This window comes from Strongylocentrotus purpuratus, unplaced genomic scaffold, assembly GCF_000002235.5.
Source record: "Strongylocentrotus purpuratus isolate Spur 01 unplaced genomic scaffold, Spur_5.0 spur5_contig_862, whole genome shotgun sequence".
In the NCBI taxonomy this organism is placed as follows: domain Eukaryota; kingdom Metazoa; phylum Echinodermata; class Echinoidea; order Camarodonta; family Strongylocentrotidae; genus Strongylocentrotus; species Strongylocentrotus purpuratus.
The window spans coordinates 1472960-1499141 of record NW_022145571.1 but is presented as its reverse complement, the minus strand read 5'-3'; the positions used below and the strand labels follow the sequence as shown (position 1 = coordinate 1499141).

General features: G+C 35.7%; 1 protein-coding gene, 1 long non-coding RNA gene and 11 other non-coding genes across 14 annotated transcripts; 3 read left to right on the top strand and 10 right to left on the bottom strand.

Moving 5' to 3' along the window:
- Positions 1-2523: 2523 nt before the first annotated feature.
- On the bottom strand, positions 2524-8457 carry LOC115919186. The gene is made up of 3 exons (XR_004061743.1): positions 7995-8457; positions 5095-5321; positions 2524-3658 (listed from the first exon to the last, which is right to left on the bottom strand). It is a non-coding gene; the product is annotated as an uncharacterized LOC115919186 (long non-coding RNA).
- Positions 8458-10637: 2180 nt separating this feature from the next.
- Positions 10638-10720, bottom strand: TRNAL-CAG. The gene has a single exon. It is a non-coding gene; the product is annotated as a tRNA-Leu (tRNA).
- Positions 10721-10973: 253 nt separating this feature from the next.
- On the bottom strand, positions 10974-11056 carry TRNAL-AAG. Its single transcript has one exon. It is a non-coding gene; the product is annotated as a tRNA-Leu (tRNA).
- Positions 11057-11427: 371 nt separating this feature from the next.
- Positions 11428-11510, bottom strand: TRNAL-CAG. The gene has a single exon. It is a non-coding gene; the product is annotated as a tRNA-Leu (tRNA).
- A 253-nt stretch (positions 11511-11763) lies between these two features.
- TRNAL-AAG lies at positions 11764-11846 on the bottom strand. Its single transcript has one exon. It is a non-coding gene; the product is annotated as a tRNA-Leu (tRNA).
- A 371-nt stretch (positions 11847-12217) lies between these two features.
- On the bottom strand, positions 12218-12300 carry TRNAL-CAG. Its single transcript has one exon. It is a non-coding gene; the product is annotated as a tRNA-Leu (tRNA).
- A 253-nt stretch (positions 12301-12553) lies between these two features.
- Positions 12554-12636, bottom strand: TRNAL-CAG. The gene has a single exon. It is a non-coding gene; the product is annotated as a tRNA-Leu (tRNA).
- Positions 12637-13007: 371 nt separating this feature from the next.
- Positions 13008-13090, bottom strand: TRNAL-CAG. Its single transcript has one exon. It is a non-coding gene; the product is annotated as a tRNA-Leu (tRNA).
- A 767-nt stretch (positions 13091-13857) lies between these two features.
- Positions 13858-13940, bottom strand: TRNAL-CAG. The gene has a single exon. It is a non-coding gene; the product is annotated as a tRNA-Leu (tRNA).
- Positions 13941-15170: 1230 nt separating this feature from the next.
- Positions 15171-25578, top strand: LOC587790 (septin-5). 2 transcript variants are annotated; one of them, XM_030972321.1, is made up of 9 exons: positions 15171-15316; positions 15881-16015; positions 17409-17526; positions 18570-18671; positions 19337-19433; positions 19876-19927; positions 20790-20894; positions 22288-22299; positions 23672-25578. In XM_030972321.1, the coding sequence occupies exons 1-9, from the start codon at positions 15186-15188 to the stop codon at positions 23865-23867; spliced, it is 948 nt and encodes a 315-aa protein (XP_030828181.1). In that variant the 5' UTR covers positions 15171-15185; the 3' UTR covers positions 23868-25578. The 2 variants fall into 2 exon arrangements, with proteins under 2 accessions (XP_030828181.1, XP_030828186.1); XM_030972326.1 differs by lacking the exon at positions 22288-22299.
- TRNAL-CAG lies at positions 16500-16582 on the top strand. The gene has a single exon. It is a non-coding gene; the product is annotated as a tRNA-Leu (tRNA).
- Positions 16927-17009, top strand: TRNAL-CAG. Its single transcript has one exon. It is a non-coding gene; the product is annotated as a tRNA-Leu (tRNA).
- TRNAL-CAG lies at positions 19051-19133 on the bottom strand. Its single transcript has one exon. It is a non-coding gene; the product is annotated as a tRNA-Leu (tRNA).
- Positions 25579-26182: the final 604 nt, after the last annotated feature.

Sequence of the window (26182 nt, the reverse complement as noted above, 5' to 3'; positions counted from 1 at the left end):
ACATACAAAAGACATAACCTCGCAGTCATCAGAGCGAAACTGGAGAACATAGAGCCAAAATAACAATACTACTTTAACCCTAATAAGGCCGGGCTATTTGAGGTCTTAGTACGGCCGGGGGGGGGGGCATTATGGCCCCCCTTAAGATCTCGGCCGCGAAGCGGCCGATCGCCGCGAAAATTTGCACGCCTGTCAAGTGAAGTATATAGAATAATATGATAATTTCAATTTTTTTTTGAAAAATGCACTCATTTGCATATTTATGGTAATTTATGCAAATAAAGTCATACAAATCACATTTTTACCCATAAATCATATATTATTCATATCAAGGCATTCTTTTTCACTGCATACATTCATTAGACCATTCTGAATAATAATACGACAAAAAAATTCGGAAGAGCCAGCTTATTCCTTATGTTATCCCTTGTTTTGATAATTTCTTATGTATTTCATTGTTTTTTAACTTATGTATTTCATTGTTTTTGTTGTTCTATTTCATTTCTTACTACAATTCAACTATTTTGACTCCCAAAACAACCACCTTAACTTTAAACAAGACCCAATAACCCATGTCTGATCTGTTTTTAGGAAAAATGACTTTTCCATATGTTTGTACACAAATCACGAAAATGAGCGATTTTCGGGCTGACATGCAAAGACAAAAGGTCACGTGACCTTGTAACCGTAGGTCCGATTTTCAAAAAAATTCTTTTAAAAGTTGCGCAAGACTTGAAAGAAAAAAGTCAGCGAGCGGCGGGGCGCCATCCATATGCGTTCACGAGCAATTGGAAAAATCGTGGGGGGGGGGGCCATAATGCCCCCCCCCCCGGCCTTATTAGGGTTAAGATCCTTTCCTATCCAATCCAACAAGTCTGAAAATTTGAGACAAAAGGCATCATTATGTAATTGCTGAACTAACCCAATAACACATTCCTCTATCGATTGATTTGCTTGAGAGTAATACCTATAGGGGGGGAGGGTATCTGAAATGATATGTGACATTCTATCAAGGAGTGAAAAGAAAAGTAAAGGAATGCAACATGACCCCTCCCACATGCTCCAACTTGAGATTCCAGTTATCTGTCTAAACAATTAATTCAATTAATAAGAGCAGCAGCCCCCCCCCCCCCCCCCCCCCATGACATCAGTGCCCTCTCAGTAACTCAACCCATGCTAAACTATTAACACTAATCGATTAATTATCAAAAACCAAGATCATGACAAGATATCAGTTGAAAAGTCTTAAACTGCCTATAACAGGAATATCAATTATTTAAGTTAAACTTACACTGTACATGCACTATGTATTTTCTGAGAAGACTGTAGGTACTTGTTTAACCTTTTCCCTCATAAAAGATAGAGAGATTATATATAAAACTTGCACACCAGAGAATTCGAAAATTTACCAGCAATTACTCTTAGCTTAATTACCTAATGTGATGGGTGTATTTTTGCTACCAAAGAATACATGCCAAAATAAAATCAATATGATTTTAAAGAATTATATACATTTGAATGTGGGCAATTCAACTAAAATTGACCATGAGCCGAACTCATGAAAATTGGCAATGACTTCAAAAATATATATTTCCTATAATGACAAATTTAGTACCAAACACAGGAAAAAAGGTATACAAATAGGAAAAAAATCACCCCGTTCTTTTCTTTGAGTAGAATAATAATATTGAAAATTGTTTACGCATGACTTTTCATTGGGTTAACATCTAGCAAGAACTTTAGTACCCCAAAAATGCTCCAAATAGAAATTGTATAGCAATTGTAAATAGTATAACCTTATATTCAAACAATTATGTTCAGAGTAGCTTTTGTTGATACCTAAATAAGACTTAATACTTATTGAGCTCTAAAACTCATACAGTTTTGAATTAAACCGACAATGGGTAATGAAAGAAATGAAATCCCATCGCAAACACAAATAAAAGCAGTCACAAAAAGTCAACACCACCCTCTCAGAAAATACATGCCTATAATTGTGATTTTAAAATTCTGTAATAACCGATACATTGGTTAATGGGTGTGAAAAACCTAATTACAAGCTAAACATAATGAATAAAAAGATTGATTAAAGGTAGAGACCAGTAATGGTCATGCGATTGCATTGTGAAAGAAACGTTGTGGAATCGATCAGAAAATGTTGATCATCTAGCATCTAGCATCTGCAAAGTTCTGGAATCATCAAAATGAAAAGATATTTGGCCCATTCTTCGTAAAGTTACAAGCACTATACACAGAAAGATGTATATGGGACCACCCTATATCTCTCACACGACCACGAGAGAAACAAATTTACCAAATATACGAATTAGTAGGCGGTTTCCCGGCAAATTTTTTATCATCATGTACATGTATTAGTCAAAACATATTCTTTTACATGATTGGTAATGAGAGTTTCCATTTCATTTTTTGAAATTGGGGCATGTCTAATACTGGTCTTTACCTTTAAAAAGATACTTCATTCTGAGATGACTCTTTTGTAATTAATCAAAATTGTAATAATAATCATAATGCATGTAAGTACTTTAATTGCTGATTTAGAGAGAAGGACAAAAAGTATGAGAGTATGAGAGGGGAGGATAAAAGAATGAAGAATGGAAAAGAGAAGAATGAAAAACAATAATATGGTAAGCAAAAATAAATAAATACAAACATGACAAAGATAATTAAAATCACAGTTAGTTGTTAAAGAGTCGTACGATAAAGGGAATAATTGAAGTGTGGTGTCTCTCAGTTCTACAATAGGGTATAGTTATGTGTAGAGAGTTTCAGAGTTCATGGCAAGAGGTTTGGCGACGAGTTGGCGGTAGAACATAATTCGATCTCGTGATGACTTAAACAGTTTGAGAGAAAAGGATTCAAGAAGGGCAAGACGGCAAGAAGTTAGACTCTGGAGAGAAACGAGTGGTTTCATACAACTGTTCTTATCCAAGTATAATACAGCAGACACGTTTCTGCACTATTTTCAGACTGCAAGATAACTGTTCGGGAAATTGATGTGGACCAAACTGGAGAAGCGTATTCTAGCGAAGATCGGATATGTCGAGAAGATGTCTGCTAGATCTTCACATGATACTCTGAGATGTCGTAATGTATAGTCGCTTGCCGGCACTTGATATCATATCAAACACTTGGAAATTCCATTTGAGATCTGACTGTAATATAACTCCCAGAATTGTCGGAGTGGTGCAGTTTTGGATGGCCTTGTGGTCTAGGTGCAGCATTTGAAGGGCTGGTTGGATACACTTGAGGAAAACTTACTTGGATTCGGTTTTGAACTGCTCACGTGAGTAAAATTCCTTGTCCATTACTAGCTAGTACTTCTGTACTTGTCATGTCTAGTATAGTTACACAGAGTCCAGTTTCTCTCCAACTATTCAGTTACAAACTGTGCAATGCAGTGAATGCTCATGATGGTAAAATGTATCTAAATCACTGACTATTCTTGCCCCTTTTAATTCTCCCGCAAGATGTCTGAAATGACCATGGTTATTTCAGAATCGCATGTCTTTTCAACTGGAGTTTACCATTCTTTGGGATGTGCTGTTTTGTTTTGGGGAAACCAGGTGAATATTGCTCCACTGATAACTTTGGTCGAGCCATTTGATGCAGTGTTGAAGTTGTTCCTTTGCTAGTAGCTCTATCAAATAAAAGAAACAAAAGAGAAAAGAAAAAATTCATTAAATTTTGATAAAAAGTGAAGGAATAATGTAATAATGGATGCTGAGCTTGAGCAAAGCTGCAAAGGAGATAAAAAAAAAAGGGACACCAATCAGACTACTGTAAGATAATTTTTCATTTCAACACTTCGACACACATTTTCCTAACGTGCTTGAGGCTCTATTTTGTTTCCTTTGCAGGACTTTATCTGTTTCAAAGTATTGCAGACTGCTAGCCTCAACTTATCTTCACATTACTGATTTTTTTAAATAAATAGTGTATAATATAGGCTTAAACACTATCATTTTAATCTTGAATAAATACCCTTTTTACTTTGTACAGATTAATGTGGCACATTTAAACATTAATATGAATATCATAAGTAGGTGTTTCTTCTAAATGATCCAACAGATGCAATACTAATTGGTAAAGATCGAAAATTACATATCTTGAAAACAGTCCAACATGAAGAAAACTGCACGTTCTCGCAAAACAGTTTATGTTATGCCTCAACAATAACGTTTGCTGTAAAAAGTGTGTGACTCTTTCAACACTCTATGCTAGTGGGAGGTGGGTCCGCCAAAACATATATCTTGAGATCAAAGTATCATTAGATTAAATTTTCATTCCTGGATTTTGTACAGTTTTGGGTTTCAGAGATTAAAAAATAAAAAATAAAATCCCTCCATTGTGTAAATTCTATAACGTTATCTGTATTAAACAATGTGAGAGTTTTTTCTATTGGCATAAAGAGAAATCCTTATGTGACCTTTGACCTACTTACCCCAAAATATAATCAGATTGTCTTCCTAAAGTGATACATACTATTAGCAGGTTTGAAGTTCATACCTCAAATGATTACTTAGATATCGCAATTACAAGGCTTAAAACGCATTCATTAAAAAAAAAGTGGCAACAACCAAAGGAAATTGGAAATGCCCTTTAGGCTCCCTGCACCAAAAGTAGGCATGGTGTTAGGACTTGTATGTGACAGAAGTAATTGTGAGGCAAAAGAAGCTGTGAAGGTGGAAGGATAGCGAGGATATCGTACATGTTCAAGAATGTCAAATGCAATCAAATCTATAAACGAAACTTAAAACAGAATTGGGTGTACAGAATCATGCTACTTGTATGACATCAAAGTATGACCCCCCCCCCCCCCCATGCCCCATGCTAAAACAAAATTCACTCAAATGTGAAAATGCAAGGAAATTTATAAAATTGACTTAATCTCTGGGAAAATCACAAATGATGGGAACACTGGATGTAGAATTAGGTGTATAGGTTCATGCTACTTGTATAGCATCAACGTATGAACCCCGCCCATGATGATTATACGACTGAGAGTACGTCAACCATGATCACTGCTGTCAGTGAGACAGCCCCACATTCCCATTACTGCTTTAATGTACTTACCACAATATGTAATTTCTTTCATAGCAGGTAATTAGCAGGCAAGTGGTTGTGTCTAAGGGTTGTATAACAGCTTCAATTGAGGCGAAGTGTCCCCAGTGCTGTCATCTGCACCCGAATCAGGCACGGTGTTTAATAGGACTTGTAACAGAGGTAATTGTGAGGCAAAAGAAGCTGCGAAGGTGGATGGATAGCGAGGATCTCCTACATCTTCAAGCATGTTAGGTTTTCTGTTTGTATTAAAAAGATGCAATATGAAAATAAAATTAAAATATTGCTAAAACGGCATTCGATCACTCCAATTTGAAGATGCAAGCGAATTTATAAAATTGACTTAAATAATGTTTGGAAAAATCACAAATGATAGGAACCACTGGATGCAAAATTGGGTGTATAGGATCACCCTACTTGTATGGTGCAAAGTATAACCCCCCCCCCCTCCCCCTTATGGCTTATATTCATGACTGAGAGGTCAACCTTGATCACTGCTGTCAGTGTAAGGGTTGAATAACAGCTTCAATTGAGGGTTGGGGGGGGGGGGCTAAGTTTTCAGAGGGGGGGGGGGGTAAAATGTCCTTTTGCGGTAATTGTCAGGGGTGATTATCCGGGGGGGGGGGGGGGTAATAGTCTATAGAACCCTATAACAACATTCACTCCAATGTGAAGATGCAAGCAAATTTATAACACCAATGGGGAAATAGCAAATGATGGGAACTACGTACTACACCAATGCAGAATTAGGTGCATAGGATCATTACCCCCCCCCCCCCTCCCACTATAAATACATGTAGCTTTCCCTGAATTGTTCAAGTCAGTGCTTATTTTGTACTACTGTATACGCCCTTTGCTTGTTCGTATTGTTAGATTACAACAGTAATTACCAAAACAATAACATTTTTTTTCTTCAAAAATAAAGTTGGGCCAGTGTATGATCCTAAGAAACAATTTTACCCAAAAAAATTACATTGATAACTCATTTCAATGAAAAATATGAAATCTGATTGATTAAAATATAATGAAATTATAACATAAAGAACAATTAATATATTCCATCTAAAACATATTCAGTGAAAAATCCTGGTAATTATGTGTTGATGGCCAAGAACATGCTGCCTGCTCCAAAATGCATCATCATTCCATTTTGCCATTTAATAGTCCCAAATAGAAAAATAGATAATGTTTGCATGGTATTTTTGTTCAAATCATATGTGATGTGTATTTTAAACAATGAGTTATTCCTATTATTCTTTATCTTTATGAAAAAGAAAAAAAATTATAATTGCAAATTACAATGGATTGGATGTGGCCCTTTTACTTGTCCTTGCATGGCCCTAGCTTGACTTCCTGCAGGGTACTTTGTGCCAAGTTATTTCTCTAAGAGTGGAATTGATGTGAGGAATATTTCCATTTTCAGTAGGGGCACTGGTCTGAGAATGAAGATTGTCCGCATAAACAAAAATATCCTGGTAAACGCGGACAAGTCTCAACCTAAAAAAATAAGGATTGTCTGCAATTTTCACGGACGTTTTTTCTTCTTCGGTGTTCTGCAGGTACAGGGTTCCTGATCCGCGTGCTGGCAATTAATGCGAAAAACGGATTCCGCGTAATAAAATACCTCCAGTTCACCGTCTATACTTTCTATGGGTTGTCCGTCTTCCCTAGGATTTATTGTTCATAACGTGAAAGTCTCTGCGTAAGTGTAAAATGCATTATGGAGCATCATCGCGGAATCCGTTTTTTCGCATCACCAACGCGCGGATCGGGAATCCGGATCCTTCACGAAAATGCGGATGATCCTTATTTTCTGGATGCGAATGGTCTGCATTTACGAGGGTATTGTCGTTTATGCGGACAATGCTTATTCTCGTACTAGCACCTCAACTGATTTTGTGAATAAACCATTTTTTTTTCTTCGTGTAGGCCTATAAAATCTACAGACATAACATGTGCAAGCATTGCGCACAATGAACCGTTAGGCTTTACTGTGCAGAGTCCTTGAATGAGTGGTGGAATATTTCACAAGCATGCCAAGAATGTGTAGACAATATACTAGTCATTTTGACTTTATAATAATTATTTTAAATGAAATACCTACATAGTACATTGGCTATAGCGCCAAACATGCCAAATGAGGAGAGTGAGCAGCACAAATAGCCGCAGTTTCATCAAGATTTGCCCAAAATTTCTTTGAATTTTCTGTTGATCTAGACAGAGTCTATCATAAAGTCTATCGATGCGCAAACGCTAGTGAAACAAAGTGCAATGGAATAAAATCAAGGGGCAGTTTCTTCAGTTTTTCAACGCGATTTTGAGCTGTGAGTGTGAATCATGAAATTAAATAAGAGAACTGATTTTTTTAGGTTATTTAAACTGCAGTGTGAACTATGATTTTGAAGCATCATAATGATTCATATTCAATATTCAATTGAACAATAATTTACATTTTCTCCTATTTATAATTTAGATCTAGTAGGCCTAGACTTCTAGATCTAGATCTAGATCTAGGCTACCGGTATTCGTTTTGTAGACCTAACTGCCAGTGTGTGGAAAAGTAATTTGTTAGTTTAACTTAGTAAAATCCAATGAGTTTCATGATGTTGATACCGGTTAATTAATGGCTAGACCTTATGCATTGAAATTATAGGAGTGTGAAGTGGAATTTGGTATGCTCAAGTTGGATGAATTTTGATTGTACAACACTTTTTCGTAGAAAAATTGCCAACACACACACACACAAATAACGATGGAATCACACACAGAAAAGTTTATATTTGGGACTAGAGTCTACTCTATTCATGAAATACAAAGGCAAATGTTTTTCAAACAATATCAGACTAGGCCTAGTCTAGTCCTTATCGATTATTCCTCTAAGATGAATATCTATAGACATATTTAAAACTTACGGTATACATTGTAGATATTTTTGGAGTGAAGACAAGGAACCACCAGCAGCATAGGCCAGGCTAAAAAGCTGCGCCGACCAGCTGAAACTGTAGCTGATGCTAGCTGCAGGTACGGTATCTAGCTAGGCGCTCTGGCGGGTCTAGCGGCGGCGCCGGCGGTCGACGCCAGTCCTGGGCGTACTACTGCAGAGAGCTAGCCCTGCCGGATCGCGTCGAGCTAGCTAGCCTTGCCAGGGCCGGACCCATGGGGAGCGTTGGGGTGCATGCCCCCCAATTCCTTCCGAAAAAACAGGGAAAAGCCCAGAATTTTCAAATAAATGTTCAGTTTACGCATTCAGAAATGCCTCAGAATGTACCATAAAGCATCTTATAGTTCAATTTTTTTTCCGGGGCCCTTTGGCCCCGGGACCCATGCCGATATAACACTTCATGCCCCTCCTTAAAAAAAAAAACTCTTGGATCCGCCGCTATAGCCGGTCGAGCATGCAGGATATGGCATAGGCTGCCTAATGGTACGCACGCGTATTCCGCACAAGCCTTCCACAGTAAGTTACTGTTACAGAATATAATCCAGAGGCGGTGATCTACAGTAGCTGAGTAGCGCGCGCGCGCTGGACGACTAGTTTTACACTATCTTACTGGGTCATCAGTATAATCCAGGAGACAATATAGTTCCAGTACATTACTATTGCAACTATATCACCTGGGTTACAGAATATATATTCTGCTCTGATATATACTGAGCGACTTTGGGTCACCTGCTTTGATACCTTACTGGCTCGATTATTGGTATCAGGTGCTGATTTGCCAGTTTGACAAATCAATATGCGTATGTGTCGCGATGTGCTTATTCAAGTCTGTGTAGTTGTATGATTCAGACCCAGTAGTGCATATGGAAATACATTGCAACTTGTATAGAATGGTATAGTAGTCTGCAAGCACAGACGCTAATCTGACAGTTTGACAACATACTAGTAGTGTGCTGAGAAGTACTTTATTCAAGTCGCCAACTTGTATAGAATGGTATAGTAGTCTGCAAGCACAGACGCTAATCTGACAGTTTGACAACATACTAGTAGTGTGCTGAGAAGTACTTTATTCAAGTCTGCGTAGATGTATGATTCAGACCCTACTGGTGCGTGCGTTAGAAATGCATCTCAATGTGTAGAGTGTAGTATAGTAGTCTGCAAGGACATAATAATATATTGTGTATTGATGAGTAGTGATTTTATGCAAGTTTGTGTAGTTTAATGATTCCAGACCCCATGGTAGGCCTATAAATAGGCCTACTATCGTTTGTTCAGAGCCAGAAGGGCATTCGTTGTGTTAAGAGTTAACATCCTTCTGGCTCTCAGCAGACCATGATTATAAATAAAAGTAATACAGAGAGTGCGAGCATACTGGAGGGAGAGCTAGAGAGAGAGAAAGAGAGAGAGAGAGAGAGAGAGAGTGAGAGAGCAGTGGCACAACACAGAAAACTACGAAAACTTGAATAAAAGCACTACTCAATACACAATAGGCCTATATTATTCTGTCAAACTGTCAAAGGAGAGTCTGTGCTTGCATACTACTATGCCACTCTATAAGTTGAGGTGCATTTCCAATACACGCACCAGTAGGGTCTGAATCATAAAACTACTCAGACTTGAATAACACTATTTTGTCAAACTGTCAGATTAGCGTCTGTGCTTGCAGACTACTATGCCACTCTGCAAGTTGAGATGCCTTTCCAATACACGCACCAGTAGGGTCTGAATCATAAAACTACACATATTTGAATATAAAGCACTACTCAAGACACTATGTTGTCAAACTGTCCGATTAGCGTCTGTGCTTGCAGACTACTATACCATGCTATTCAATTTGGGATGCATTTCTGTAAGCACTAAAATGTCTGAATCATACAACTACTCAGACTTGAATACTAGTACTATTGCTACGCACGATATATGCGTAATTGTTTTGTCAAACTGGCAAATCAGAGTCTGTGTTTGAAGACTACTATGCCATCGTTTACTCGTAGAACGCGAATCGTGCACAGTACATGCGAATACATGTACATTTCGTATGGGAAGTAGCAGAGAAATCACAAGTCCACGCGCATGCGCACATGGGGTATTTGCCCTCTCGAGTACGGAAAAAAAATTCGCAGCCGGGCATCTACTGTACATGATTGCACTTTTTAAGCGCTCGCGCGCTGGCGCACTTTACGTCTGGGCTATAATAATACCTTGCAAAATAACGAAAATTATTCTGAAGTTTATGAAGTGCTTGTTCGCGCACGTCGCGAAACTACTCTTAATGATCGTGACATACTGTATACGTGTAGGCTATACAGTTGTACATACACAAAAATAAAAAAAACTAATTTCTCATGCAATATGCTGAAATTGAAACAATCACAAATTTTTTTTTTTCTTCTTCTTCCTTTTTTCTCTCTTTGTTTTGTAATATCAGGGGGGGGGGATGATTGTACAGGCCATCCACCCTACTTCAAGCCAGGGGGATGCAGCCCCCCCCCCCCATCCCCCCCGGGATTTACGCCCCTGATATACAGGTGTATAACATAAACATAAAGACAGTAATAATGAGAAATTATTTTTAAAAAGGAAATAATTATTTAAAAAATAGGTCTAAAAGGTATGTCAGAAGTGGGATTCGAACCCACGCCTACAGAGTAGACTACGACCTGAACGTAGCGCCTTAGACCACTCGGCCATCCTGACTCACTATGTATGTTTTTGCGATGGCTTTTGATCATAATATACTCTTAACATACTTTCAATACCTTAAACATACGGTGTGATAGCACACCTAGTGCAAATTACCACAGGACTATAACAACAATAACATAAAATGAAATAAACAATCGAACAGGAAAATGAAATAAAGTTGGATATAATTGACAAGAGGTGTCAAATATGACTATAATGATAGAAATTATAAAAGGAAAAATTTAAACAGTAGGTCTAAAAGATATGTCAGAAGTGGGATTCGAACCCACGCCTACAAAGTAGACCACGCCCTTAACGTAGCGCCTTAGACCGCTCGGCCATCCTGACTTTGATGAACCCAAATGGCGTGCTTACCAGAATATTCAATAGGATGGATTGCACAATTGCGACACATCAAATAAACTTTCGTCATAATTATGAACAACCTATGGCAATGGCTTTCCATCATATTAAAATCTTAACATACTCTCAATACAGTGATATATTGTGATAGCACACTTTGCACAAATTACCACAGGATTGTAACGACACAAAATAAAATTAACAACATTTTGGATATACTTGACGTAAGGTGGTTGTCGTGGAGGAAAACAAGGATATATTATATACAGGTGTATAACATAAACATAAAGACAGTAATAATGAGAAATTATTTTTAAAAAGGAAATAATTATTTAACAAAATAGGTCTAAAAGGTATGTCAGAAGTGGGATTCGAACCCACGCCTACAGAGTAGACTACGACCTGAACGTAGCGCCTTAGACCACTCGGCCATCCTGACTCACTATGTATGTTTTTGCGATGGCTTTTGATCATATTATACTCTTAACATACTTTCAATACCTTAAACATACGGTGTGATAGCACACCTAGTGCAAATTACCACAGGATTATAACAACAATAACATAAAATGAAATAAACAATCGAACAGGAAAATGAAATAAAGTTGGATATAATTGACAAGAGGTGTCAAAAATGACAATAATGATAGAAATTATAAAAGGAAAAATTTAAACAGTAGGTCTAAAAGATATGTCAGAAGTGGGATTCGAACCCACGCCTACAAAGTAGACTACGCCCTTAACGTAGCGCCTTAGACCGCTCGGCCATCCTGACTTTGATGAACCCAAATGGCGTGCTTACCAGAATATTCAATAGGATGGATTGCACAATTGCGACACATCAAATAAACTTTCGTCATAATTATGAACAACCTATGGCAATGGCTTTCCATCATATTAAAATCTTAACATACTCTCAATACAGTGATATATTGTGATAGCACACTTTGCGCAAATTACCACAGGATTGTAACGACACAAAATAAAATTAACAACATTTTGGATATACTTGACGTAAGGTGGTTGTCGTGGAGGAAAACAAGGATATATTATATACAGGTGTATAACATAAACATAAAGACAGTAATAATGAAAAATTATTTTTAAAAAGGAAATAATTATTTAAAAAAATAGGTCTAAAAGATATGTCAGAAGTGGGATTCGAACCCACGCCTACAGAGTAGACTACGACCTGAACGTAGCGCCTTTGACCACTCGGCCATCCTGACTCACTATGTATGTTTTTGCGATGGCTTTTGATCATATTATACTCTTAACATACTTTCAATACCTTAAACATACGGTGTGATAGCACACCTAGTGCAAATTACCACAGGATTATAACAACAATAACATAAAATGAAATAAACAATCGAACAGGAAAATGAAATAAAGTTGGATATAATTGACAAGAGGTGTCAAATATGACAATAATGATAGAAATTATAAAAGGAAAAATTTAAACAGTAGGTCTAAAACATATGTCAGAAGTGGGATTCGAACCCACGCCTACAAAGTAGACCACGCCCTGAACGTAGCGCCTTAGACCGCTCGGCCATCCTGACTTTGATGAACCCAACTGGCGTGCTTACCAGAATATTCAGTAGGATGGATTGCACAATTGCGACACATCAAATAAACTTTCGTCATAATTATGAACAACCTATGGCAATGGCTTTCCATCCTATTAAAATCTTAACATACTCTTAATACAGTGATATATTGTGATAGCACACTTTGCGCAAATTACCACAGGATTGTAACGACACAAAATAAAATTAACAACATTTTGGATATACTTGACGTAAGGTGGTTGTCGTGGAGGAAAACAAGGATATATTATATACAGGTGTATAACATAAACATAAAGACAGTAATAATGAGAAATTATTTTTAAAAAGGAAATAATTATTTAAAAAAATAGGTCTAAAAGGTATGTCAGAAGTGGGATTCGAACCCACGCCTACAGAGTAGACTACGACCTGAACGTAGCGCCTTAGACCGCTCGGCCATCCTGACTTATCTACATGTATCATGATAATTGTGACTTGGATCAGATTAATGAGACATGTAATCTGTTCTTTTGAATGTAATGCATTGATTTTCTTGTAACACTCCGATGGTACTTTAATAATTTATCCTGTCCTTGCTTTTCCTAAGCAGCAGTGAGTGGACCATTTAATTTATCATTTTTATAATGATTTTGTTGACATTTTGAATTATTACAGTATTCATTCTTCCAATTAGACCGTTGCTCGTTTTTCGCACTATTAAGTTTGTCATATTATAACATTAATCGTAGGTAGTAATAGCTAAACGAGTTTTCTAGGATTATTGCAAAAACGATTAAACAAAATAGAAAAGCGAATGACGTGCAAAATACTGTAAAACATGTAATCGTTTCTTTATAGGTCAATTATATTGATTCAAGACAGGTTTAGATTTGAAAAGTACTCTAAATCTTCATTTAAACAAACCAATTTACGAGACTGAATAATCTTATCTCAATGTAGTGATTCATGTCTCTGTTACGTAAAGGACAAAATTAAATTAAATTTCAATTAACTCCAATGTGTATATACTATTTACCAATAAGAGTAATACTAACTTTTTTGCGGTAGCTTGTTAACTGACTAATGCTGTCGACAGCCCTTTCACAAAATCTACCAACCTTTCCTAAAGTGGGTTAGTGTATATTTTTAGAATTATTCAGAGTAAAAAAAGTAAAGTAAAATTAAACAAACGGCTTGAAGTTTTCCTTATTATTTCATTTCTGTAAAAGTATATGTCAGAAGTGGGATTCGAACCCACGCCTACAAAGTAGACTACGACCTGAACGTAGCGCCTTAGACCGCTCGGCCATCCTGACTGGTTGATCATGTTGCTTTGATCTTTAAACAATATTTTTTTCTTCCGATGATGTAACTATCAAAAAAAGTAAACCAATGCCAGTAAATGGTGAGAGAAAACAGTGGCATTTATAAGCGATCTGAACGACTATCTTAGTACACTCTTGCAGTGTCATTCCTCTCCACGTCTTCATGTTCCCATCCCAGTTAGTTCTTGGTTTTCCTCTCGGTCCTGTAAATTATGGAAATAATTCGTTTTCTGACTAAATAATGTATAGAAATACTTTCAATATTCATGATTATAATTTTATTTATATTTATCAAAGCTTTCTAAATCAAAAGTAATACCAGATAATCGAGCATTACTATTAGATGGCAAATAGAGAGGAGGATTCGGTAGGGTGATTGGCCTTTTTCTAAACGACTAAGTCACTAAATCATTCGTATAAACAGGAAACCTATCCAGGACGAGCCCACAGAACCGTGAAAGCTATTTTAAGAGAAATGAAAACATGAAACATGACAGTCTCCAGTTAGAATGCCATTAAATCATTTCGAAAGATCAATAGCAGACATGCAGTGGCGTAGCATGGGTCCAGACAATGTGGGGGGGGGGGGTCCACAAAGGTGCCAATTCATATTCAAACCGTTTGTTTATTTAAATAAAATCATGACATAATGCGATAATCATGAATATCAAATCAGAACATGATAGAAGTATGTCGAAGAGAAGGAAACATCAACATAACAAAGACAAACTACATGAAGACAAAGTTGTAAAAACAGAATAAAAAGATATATACAACGGAGCACAATTACATTGAGTGAGATTAGGGAGTGGTGAGGGAATTGTCTTTGCATTGCTTTCGTCCGCCCCTCTTTTCTTTCGCTCTTTTTCTTCATCTCATTTGCCTTTGCCCCTCTTTTTCCTCTGTAAGGTTTACTTACCAATTACTTATTTTGTAATTTTCCAACCAATAATCGCAGCTTTAAGAAATACAGCGACATAATCATTAGACCCAACAAATGAGAAAAGACATTCTCAATGACGATCTGTCTTGTATGAATAGATTCATAATAATAGTTGGAGTGGTTATCATATTTTGAAAAAAATATGAATGAATTCAATCCTTTTTAAACTGTCTTGGTTTTCATGAAAAAGAAAGAGCATATGTTATCACAGGTTCACAGCATGTTTGATATTTCACTTTAAACTGCGGTGTTTTTTATATGTATGCTTGACTGATTGTTTGTTTGTTTGTATCATGACAGAGCGTATAGATAAGACAGCAGAGATACAGCGATCATCGATAGACATTGAAGAGCAAGGAGTGAGATTAAGATTAACAGTGGTTGATACGCCAGGGTTTGGAGACTCTGTCAACAGTGAAAACAGGTATGTTCATTCACCCCCCCCCCCCAATCCTTCCCCATCCTCCCCTTCCCCCATCCCCACAATATATCTATATGATGTTACAAAAGGAAATTTGATCACCATTTCAAGCAAAACCGTTTATTGTTAACTAGGCGATTCTATATTTCGCGAATGAAACGCAATATTAAAAATGAAGGAACACAATTGAACTTTCAACCAATCAGAATCGCTTATATAGGTCTTCCATTTGAACTCGCCATTTAGTAAGGGGGAATGGGCCCATAACTTTTCTTTTGAAAGCTGTGTAACCCTAACTCCCCTACCCCTCCCCTCCAGGTAACTATTACCAAAAATGTTTCGGGATTTGGGTAGAGTGAGTGAAAGAAAAAATGCAAAAGCTAAGAAAATGCCAATCAAGAATTTATAGTAGGCCTAATTCAAATGCTGAATCTATAACATAGTGGTTGGTATGTGGAAATCAAGAGTAAACTACATTTTATCTGTATTTGAAGTAATCTTTCGCACGTATGATGCTTATATTTAATATGACAATTATTTTGTCATTCTTTCTTTCTTCCATCGTAGCTGGGGTCCAATCATCTCGCACATCGAGAGCAAGTTCGAACAGTATTACCGAGATGAGAGTGGATTAAATAGAAAGAATCTCATCGATGATCGAGTTCACTGCTGTCTCTATTTCATCTCACCTTATGGACATGGGTAATGATCATCTTTATCAATTTTCATCATAAACGATTTTAAGCTGTATGCACGATTACCATTTCAATGATAATATATTAATGAATAAAGATTGATAGATTGATTGGTTTTATTTAGTGAACATAAAGACATATAAATGATAACATAACTGATAACATGACAACATATCTTTTGGAATGGTTTTGAATAATGTATTTATTTATTGCAAACAAAAACAAAAACTCCTTTACTATAATATAATAGGAAAAAGAGACACACAAAGCCAGAGTAAAAATGATAAACATTATCATGTACGATTATTGACCAAGGCATTGTGGTCTAATACTTGATAATCAAGGATGGGTATATTAAACTATGATTAAATGTCATTATCAACTGTTTATTTGAAATTAACCCTTGTAAGAATGTCATGACCGTAGCTTTTATGATGAAATGTCACGTCATTTATTTTATGTGTGAATGATATTGAAAAAGGAAATAGTGAGTCAGGATGGCCGAGTGGTCTAAGGCGCTACGTTCAGGTCGTAGTCTACTCTGTAGGCGTGGGTTCGAATCCCACTTCTGACATATCTTTTAGACCAATTGCTTAATTATTTTCTTTTATGATTTCTCATTATTATTGTCATATTTATATGTTTGCTCCCGCAACGACCACCTCATGTCAAGTATATTCAACTTTATTTCATTTTCCTGTTAATTGTTTTGGTTTCCTTTTTGTTATAATCCTGTGGTAATTTGCACAAAGTGTTTTATCACAATATGTCACTGCATTGAGAGTATGTTAAGATTTTAATAGGATGGAAAGCCATTGCCATAGGTTGTTCATATGACGAAAGATTATTTGATGTGTCGCAATTGTGCAATCCATCCTATTGAATATTCTGGTAAGCACGCCATTTGGGTTCATCAAAGTCAGGATGGCCGAGCGGTCTAAGGCGCTACGTTCAGGTCGTAGTCTACTTTGTAGGCGTGGGTTCGAATCCCACTTCTGACATATACTTTTACAGAAATGAAGATTTATAAGGAAAATTATTTTGTCCCTGGAACCTTGTTCCGCAGAAATATTCTTTTTATTCTGATAAACTCCACCACATCTTGTTCAAGTTTATTTTATTGCATTTGTTTCTTTCATAGTATTGCCTTGAATACTTCTTGTAGCTACTTGCGCCCTTTATATAATTATCAATCAATGCTTAAGCAGTACCCGTTGGTCCCCATGATCCACTTTTTCTTTTATTAATTGAGAGTTGATTTGATGAGATAATCACCTATCAGTAACCATGCAGGGAGGTCTAATCCCTCCTTGCAAAACTAGATTAGATGGGCTTAAGAGAGGAAATTTAAGACACGACATTTTTAGTATATTTTGACTCTGAATCCTTGTTCATTTTAGATTAAGACCAATAGACATCGAGTTCATGAAGCGGCTTCACGACAAAGTGAACATTGTACCGATCATTGCAAAGGCAGACTGTCTCACCAAGACTGAAGTCAAGCGGATGAAAGACAGGGTAAGAATGAAAATAATAATAATAATAATAATAATAATAATAATAATAATAATAATAATAATAATAATAATAATAATAATAATAATAATAATAATAATAATAATAATAATAATAATAATAATAATAATAATAATAATAATAATAATGATAATAATAATGATGATAATATTAATAGGCATTTCTATACTGCCGATAATCTAGAAATTCTATTTCGAGACGCACTTATTATTACCCCTGCTTTAGCCTAACTGCCATTATAGCGCTTGTTGAAGGAAGAGAAAAAAGGTGTTTGGAATTGTAAGTGAATTATTGGCAGCTCCCATGGTTTTCAAAAGTGAGAAATAATATCTTATATTCATCCACACTACTGATTTGAAATATTAAAAATCCTGATATTTGATATTCATTGTGATTCATCCTGATATTGTTTCCATACTTGAGAAGGTAACTGCGAACGCGACGAAATGATTTTGGTCCTTTGTGTCCTTCAAAAACATTTGAAAACATACCTCTGCAATCCTGCTTAATTTGTTGATTGACTAAGGGACAGCGCTTGGATCTCCTGGAAAAGGCGCTTTATAAATATTATCATTATCATCAATGATATTAACTATTTAGAAATTGCGAATTAGAGAACATGACTGGTAGAAATGGGGTTGAGACATAAGAAGAAAGTGGTATCATTTTTAAATGCATTTATGTGAGTCTAGAAAGTTCTGTGTTTGACAAAGTTCAAACCAATGCCATGTAAAGAATGTTTGAAGTTAGGGAACGTTTCTTCCTAATTTTAGTCAAGACTACTTCAATAATTTATCATGCATATCATTCTTATTAATACCATATTTCACCCTCTCCTCTCTCTCTCTCTCTCTCTCTCTCTCTCTCTGTCTCTATCTGTCTCTCTCTCTGTCTCTCTCTGTCTATGTCTGTCTCTGTCTCTCTCTCTCTCTCTCTCTGTCTCTCTCTCTCTCTGTCTCTATCTCTCTCTGTCTCTCTCTGTCTCTCTCTGTCTCTGTCTCTCTCTCTCCATCTATCCATACCAGGTATTACGTGAGATATCCGAGCATGAGATAGGTATCTATGCATTCCCTGATTGTGAGTCTGATGAAGACGAAGATTTCAAGAAACAAGACCAAGAACTCAAGGTATTACTCGATAGAAGCTATGACATGAGATAAACATGGGTTAATATATAGAATGAGGACAAGTCGGTCACTCTTTTTATCGATTGCAATTACTTCTTGCAATCACTTAAAGTAGAGGCTTTAGGACATGTAAAGATCACAGAAATTTCGTATATCGATCAAAATGTCTACAAGGAAATATAACTGTTTTCATTCATTTCATCCATATCTTATAAATAGCAGCAAAAGCTGATTCTTATGGGTGCACCATTTTGTTTTTTTAGTGATGAATTTTAAATTTTCATTTTTTTGCACATAATTTAGATGCGGTTTTGTGTAGAAAAAGAAAGAAAGTGGTTTAATTGACTTATGGGTTCAGATAAAATTTGAAAAAAGTTTTTGTCAGAAGTGGGATTCGAACCCACGCCTACAGAGTAGACTACGACCTGAACGTAGCGCCTTAGACCGCTCGGCCATCCTGACTTGATGCATCTAGAGGGCGTGCTTACTATAGTATTCAATAGGTTAGACTGCACTTATTGCACACATCAAATAAAATTGCATCATAATGACTAAAATGTATGTAACTTAGTTTCAATAGTAGGAATATCTTCCAATTACATGTTATTTTTATATTATGATGATAATACAATTAATATTGTACTGCTCTGTTTTATTTGTGACAGGCCAGCATTCCATTTGCAGTCATCGGTAGCAACACAGTAGTCGAAGTGAACGGGAGGAGAGTTAGGGGGAGATTATATCCATGGGGTATTACGGAAGGTATGCTATGATTACAAGATAGAATGATAGATATATGAATAGATAGATATATAGATAGATAGATTGATTGATTGGTGGATTAATCGATTGATTGATTATCTAGTTAGATTGACACACATATGTATTAATACCTGTATATGAATGGGAAATAAAATAATGGATAAAAAATTAATGATGTAATACTAAACAAATACAAATATTGCAAATGTAAACAATTATGCAGATATGTGAAATATTTTCAAAATCAATTTATAATTTGATTTACAACTTACAAAATAAATAGACTACAAATGAAACAAAAAACATAGAAACTGATACACACAACAAACACGTAAAGAATCAATGCAATTCGTTTCAAGAAAATATAATTATTTCATTAAAACAATTTTGCTAAGAACACTGTAAATTGTAAAGCTAATGTATTCTGTTCCTTCTAATGCAGTGGAGAACCCGAAGCATTGTGACTTCGTCAAGCTCAGGAATATGCTCATCAGGTATGTCATGATCAATATCTATTGTATCCATGTTGCAAAGAAAGGAGTTCCATGTCTATTGTCTACTGTAGTTGGAGTTACGACCGCAAGCCCGAACAAACACGAACAAACACGAAATGACAAACAACAATCCAAATTATAATTGTGTCAACCAGTAACCACTTCCCCGCTTGTATTTTTTTAATTTGCTATTAAAGCCCCGTTGCACTACTTACTACTTGCGCCCTCTATATAGCAAACAATGCCTAATCAGCGACCATTGGTCCCCCCATGGTCACCTTTTTCTTACGTTAATTGAGAGCTGATTTGATGAGATAACCACCTGTCAGTGACTATGTAGGGAGGTCTAATCCCTCCTGACCAAACTAGTGCAGACAGGCTTTAAACTAAGGTGAACGTAATTACACAGCCAACACCTCCTCCAGCCCCCCCCCTCTCCCATCTCCCTCCTTCTCCTCATCCAAATAAATTGTTGTTGTTGTCAGGTTGTGACAGGCTTGAAGCACGAGGGCAGGGGCATTGCTAACCTGAGAGGTAGTGGTAGAGGGTAACACAATCCCTCTCTCAGTCTAAAGGGGAGGGGCTAATTCAAAATAATTTGTTGGTTAAGTCAATTACTGATGATATTTGTTAACCCTTATCAGCAAAGTGTACGACATACGGGGTGCTTTGTTTTATTCTTGTCGATAAAGTTTTGGCGAGTTTTCCCCCCTCTTCCAAATACTTACGACTCTTGTTGTCGACAAAGTTTTGGCAAGGTTTTACCCCTCATTCGATGTTCTTACGTCTCCTCTGCATAAGGAAAGCATATATGGTAATAGATTATCGCCATAATAATATATATTGGCGTCTTTGAATACAGGACACACATGCAAGACTTGAAGGATGTAACACGTGATGTACATTATGAGAACTACCGTCTTGGAAGGATAAGAGGAGGTGGAACTCAACTCCATCGGGAAAGAAGGTGAGGGTATAAGGCGATGATGGAACAGTTTTAATTCTATATAATTTATTATTGTATTTACATTTTGAAAATTCTATTAAATGATAGTAAACTCATATGAAAATTACAATCTTAGCAGGATAATTAAAAAAAGGTTGGAATTATATAAATCACCTGGGAAAGTAAATAGGATGTCAGGATAATGATAGAACATTAAAGGTCTACATTTAAATATTGAAATTACTTTCAAATGATAGTAAAATATTATGAAAACTATAATCTTAGTAGGATAAGAAAAGGCTTAGAATTACAAACTCACCCGGATAAGAAAAAGGTAGGAGGACAGGATATGATTGACATTATCAGGTTCCCTTTGAATCTAAAATTGAAAGGGACAAACAAAACTAAGGGTACTTTTTTCTTTTGCGTACGAAAGTCTATTTAGTATCTTAAAAGGTGGCATGCACGACCCGGATATGCCTCCAAAGTTCATAACGACCTGAAGAGTATAATTTGGGTCGATATCTAATTTCTTAAGTGATAGGGGACAATCAGGTTTCATTTCATCTTGAATATAAGATCAACACAGCATGACAAAATGTTCTGACAAAGAAACACGTCCCCTTTGGAAATGGAAACGTTGACTGTTTTAAATAGTTAATACAAACTCACGACAGATGTTAAAGGTAATACAAAGTTTTGGTATGGGGTCATGAATTTTGTTCAAATGAACATATTGGAAGCATATGCGATCCTACAATATTATGTGATCGTTGTCGCGGTTTAAATCGAGTCTAAAGTTATGAAATTGTAAATATTAAACTCTTTATGTTGTATAGCTCCCTCTCAAGGTCAAGATATTAATTAAGCTATGAAACAATTTTTCTGGACTAAAATCGACCGATTTGCTATTCCCGTTTGAAAATGATATATAACAACTACATATTCTGAGATTTTCATGGTCGCAGCTACCATTGTACGGCCGTAGGCGCTATTCGAAATTTATCAAAATTTACCGGAGCACCGGTAAATTTTTATATTCAATTTTTCTCGAAAGCAGAATTGTTTTAGGGGCTAAATTTTCTAGTGCTTAATATACATCCCCATGGGCATCCAAATGTATCAAAATTGTAAAGAATAACTATCCACCCAATTTTCAAAATTTCCCAAAACTTTGTATTACCTTTAACATATATTTTATAATTTTGATCTTAATAAATTATCACAGTTGACGCTACTTGTAATAAGAGTAGCCCAGATCCTCTTCAAAATGACATTACAAATGACATTAAAAATACATGTTTACTCTGGCGTAAAAACTCGTATTGTTTTTATAGTTTTTATAATTCTCATACTTTCTATATATTCAACCATGATCTGATGTTTTATTTTATTTTCATTGTTTTTAATACAGCAAGAATGAAAGGTATCAAACTGTTTACTTTATGTTTTATCGAAGGCCTATATATTACTAAAGACACAATTAACCGATCATAGAATCAAAGAATATCATTCATTTTGTGACTTACTTTATATCGATTACTTATAAAACCTAACAAACTCTTTTGTCTTCTGTCGATTTGTATTTCTGTGTAATAATTATATATAATCGAGATTCTTGAAGGGACTAATTCGTTGATAGTGGTGGAGGGAATGTTAAGGAAGAGTAGTAATATGATATGGGAAGCTAGTAGATGGAGGAAGGGTGAGACACGAAAGAAGTTGAAAGAATTAGTAAAGATAACAAAACTAAACATTAAAATTAGCTAATTGATCATTTTCTCGTGTTATTAGTGCTTATCGTTATATGATAACAATTTATAACGTATACCATGTATCGTTTGCTGAGTTATTTATCTGTTTGTCGCCCTCATCGTCATCTTAACTTTCATTTCTGTAAGACTTGTATCTGTACTATCCCACATTAGAATGCCATAATGCTAACTCTGCAATATAACTAGAGTAAATATTCTTCTACCCCTAGTTTCATCCTATGAAGATTACCTAAAGATAATCATCAGTAAACAAATTTCCCATTACTTTTCATTTCTTCTTCTTTGTTGTTGTTGTTCTCTCTTTCTTTCTATATACCCACTAGTAGCTCACTCTCTACCCCCTTCTCTCTCTCTCTCTCTCTCTCTGTCTCACTCCTCCCTTACTCCCAATCCCTTCTTTATCGATTTCTCTTTATATCTGGCTACTTATTCAAACATTTTGTTGTGAGTCTGTTATCATTCTTCTATCTGTCTCAGTATACCCATTGGGTTAACGTTTGTTCTTTCTTTTGTGTATCTCATGGTCTTGTTCCTTTTGGAAACATATAAATATACTATATGTTTCCAAAAGGATCTTCTCGGTAGTTATTTTTTAAAGACGCACTTTATTTATCAAAGCCGCGTTTTCACCTCAAAGTTTAGTAAAAATCTGCAATCATTATCATGATGAATTAAAAATCAAATTGATTTTGGCCTTTTCACGGATTGGACGGGAATTACATACCCTGACAATTCGGATTTAAAAAAAAAAATTCCAACCACCTCGCATTCAATTAACAAAACATATTCTGTTTGTAAATGTTGTTTCTTGATAAGTGTATTCTTATGACAAAGGAACGTTTTCGCTCTAAAAAAAAAAGCCCGAATATTGCTCGATTCCTTAATGATGATTTTCGGGCAAAAGACATTAGCTCCCCCCCCCCCCCCCCACCTTGCAAAATAATCCTGTACACCTCTAGATCTTTCTTTGCAGATATTTATTGGCTATGCCTAATTTTAAATATTCTCTGTTGCTATTATCAGCAAACTCAAACGTGACTCGGGAGTCTTCGACGAAGTCGCCGAAAAAGACCGAATGCTGGAGCAAAAAGAGGTCGAACTGAGACAGATGCAAGTTATGCTGGAGAAGATGCAACGCGAGATGGCGGTAACACAGCGAAATTCACGCGGCGATAATTTACAATACGACGACAGACGCTCGAGCACAGTGGAAGTATGATAGTCATAGTCAGTTCTTAAACGTATAATCATTCATGACTTGTGTAGTTTCAGGAATATATAGTTTATGAATATGTATATAAACGACTTTTGTAATGACTATACAATGTAGATAGATCATATTGCATCTAGCGTATATTATCAGAATTTGATATATTGCTTTTGTAATTGTTTCAGAGATTCGCTGCTGACCTCTGTTTTTACCCTCTATGCAGACCCAACTTTGGAATATTATTTTACCCGTTTCCTATCTTTACAACTATTTCGTATCGAAATAATGGGTATATACCCAATTTTAGTTAGTCTGTTTAGTCTATAGGAAAGACATGTTTTTATACAAATTGATTAGTTATGCATCCTTTAAAAAACATATTTAAAATTTAAATTAAGATTGATTAATCCTGTGTTGTATTTCGAATTCATATTTCAGAACAAGAATCAGATAAGGCTGAATACAATTCTTAGGACGTAGAAGGATAGATTTATTTATTTATATATAATTATACTAGAACAGAGTTTAAATGAGACTGGTGTTAACACCGAAGAAATATATAAAGATCAAAGAGTATAGTTAGAAGAGGAGGAACGTTGAGCGTGGAGAAAGAATGAAGTAAACGAATAAGATGGTAACAAAAATGATAATGGTCAGTCCTTTTTATTCAATTGTGGTAATTATACACGAGGCCTGTTTCATAAAACTTGTTATTAATAACAAATGCTAAATTTGTATGACAATTTGTGTTCTCAGCCAATCAAAAGCTACGATTTCAGTAGCTTATAACAGTCATTGTAACTTGTTATTGATAACATGTTTGGTAAAACAGGGTCTTGGTCAGAGTGATAAGCGCACCACATTCGGTATAACAATGTTGGCTGAAATATAATTAATAACATCGGGGACGCATTTAGATTCAATGGTGTCGGAAATGAGCGCTTTACAAGAAGATAACATAATAATCTTTACTGAGACTATACTAATCATAAGAGAATGCAGGAAATTTAGAAGGATGAAATAACTTATAGTACAGAGTCATATTTAATTAAAAATAAATTATTTTGTTGACATCGGGTGAAATGTGCGTGATAGAAATAATACTATTCACGGGAAACTGGATGCTTCAGTAACTCATATTATGTGTATAGCAGATGAGCAGTTTGGAATTATTTGAAAATTGCCTTTGGAATGGCCGTTGAAATCAAAGTATAATATATAGAAAGGTGTGAGGTAGCCTACCAAAAGCCATGATCTTTAAATATATATTCGTATAATAAACTGCAAATATTTGAGATGCATAGAAAGAAAGCATTGATACATCTTTCAATTAAAGTCATTATCTGTTCGCACCATGATGTAAGATGTTCTTTCTGGGTTTTTGAAATTATATATACCGTACAATATCTTAACGGTTTTTTGTTCCATTTTTTTCTTTTTGTCAAACGCACACAGAATATATGATGTGATTTTATTCAAATATGTTCATATTTCATCTCATTAAAGCATGATATCTTTTTTCCTGATTATCTTGCTGTACGCAGAATTGTGTAATGACTCTGTGTTATTTCATTTTTAAATGTAAAATAGTATCTATGCTTCTGCTGAAATCAAATCGAAATGTAAAGTTAAAAGGAAATGAATGAGATATTAAAATCATTCGTTTAAATGTTTTATATTAGTTTCAAGATATGTAATAAAAATAACAATATAAAATACATATCAAAAGTCGTGTCAGACTCTGTTCCTTTTTATGGTGAAATTGGAAGTGGTAATTTCAGTTGTGAGTGGTAGTAAGATTGTTTGCATTTAGTTGAAACATGATCAAAATCACTTTAATATGCGTGTCAATAATCGGACCTAGCGCCTTATAAATACAATTGTCCCGAAAGAGGTCATAGCACATTGTACGATCCGACTAGAGTATGGTTTTGTAAGACAATGCTTCATCATTTTATGTGGAAATGCAAATATATGAAATATTTACGAATGAAGAGATAATCATGTAGTCATATGGTAAAACCGGGGGTAAAACTCGAGATAATGGCGCGTTGTGGGCATTTTTGTGTTTAAGGTCCAAATCGGCACCAAATCGTAGCGCAATAATGTTTGACTTAAAGCCGATTTTACCTTTATCTCCGACCAGAAAGCTTATACCAACATTTCGATGTTTAGTATTCATATTACCATTCAAAATCCGGTAGAATTTGTTTGTCAAAATATCAAAATCTAGTGGTATTGAGAGGTCTTCTAAGATCGAACCCAAGCCGGATCGTTTAGTTTACCATGTTTGCGGTGGGCGTCTTATATCGTATACACTATAC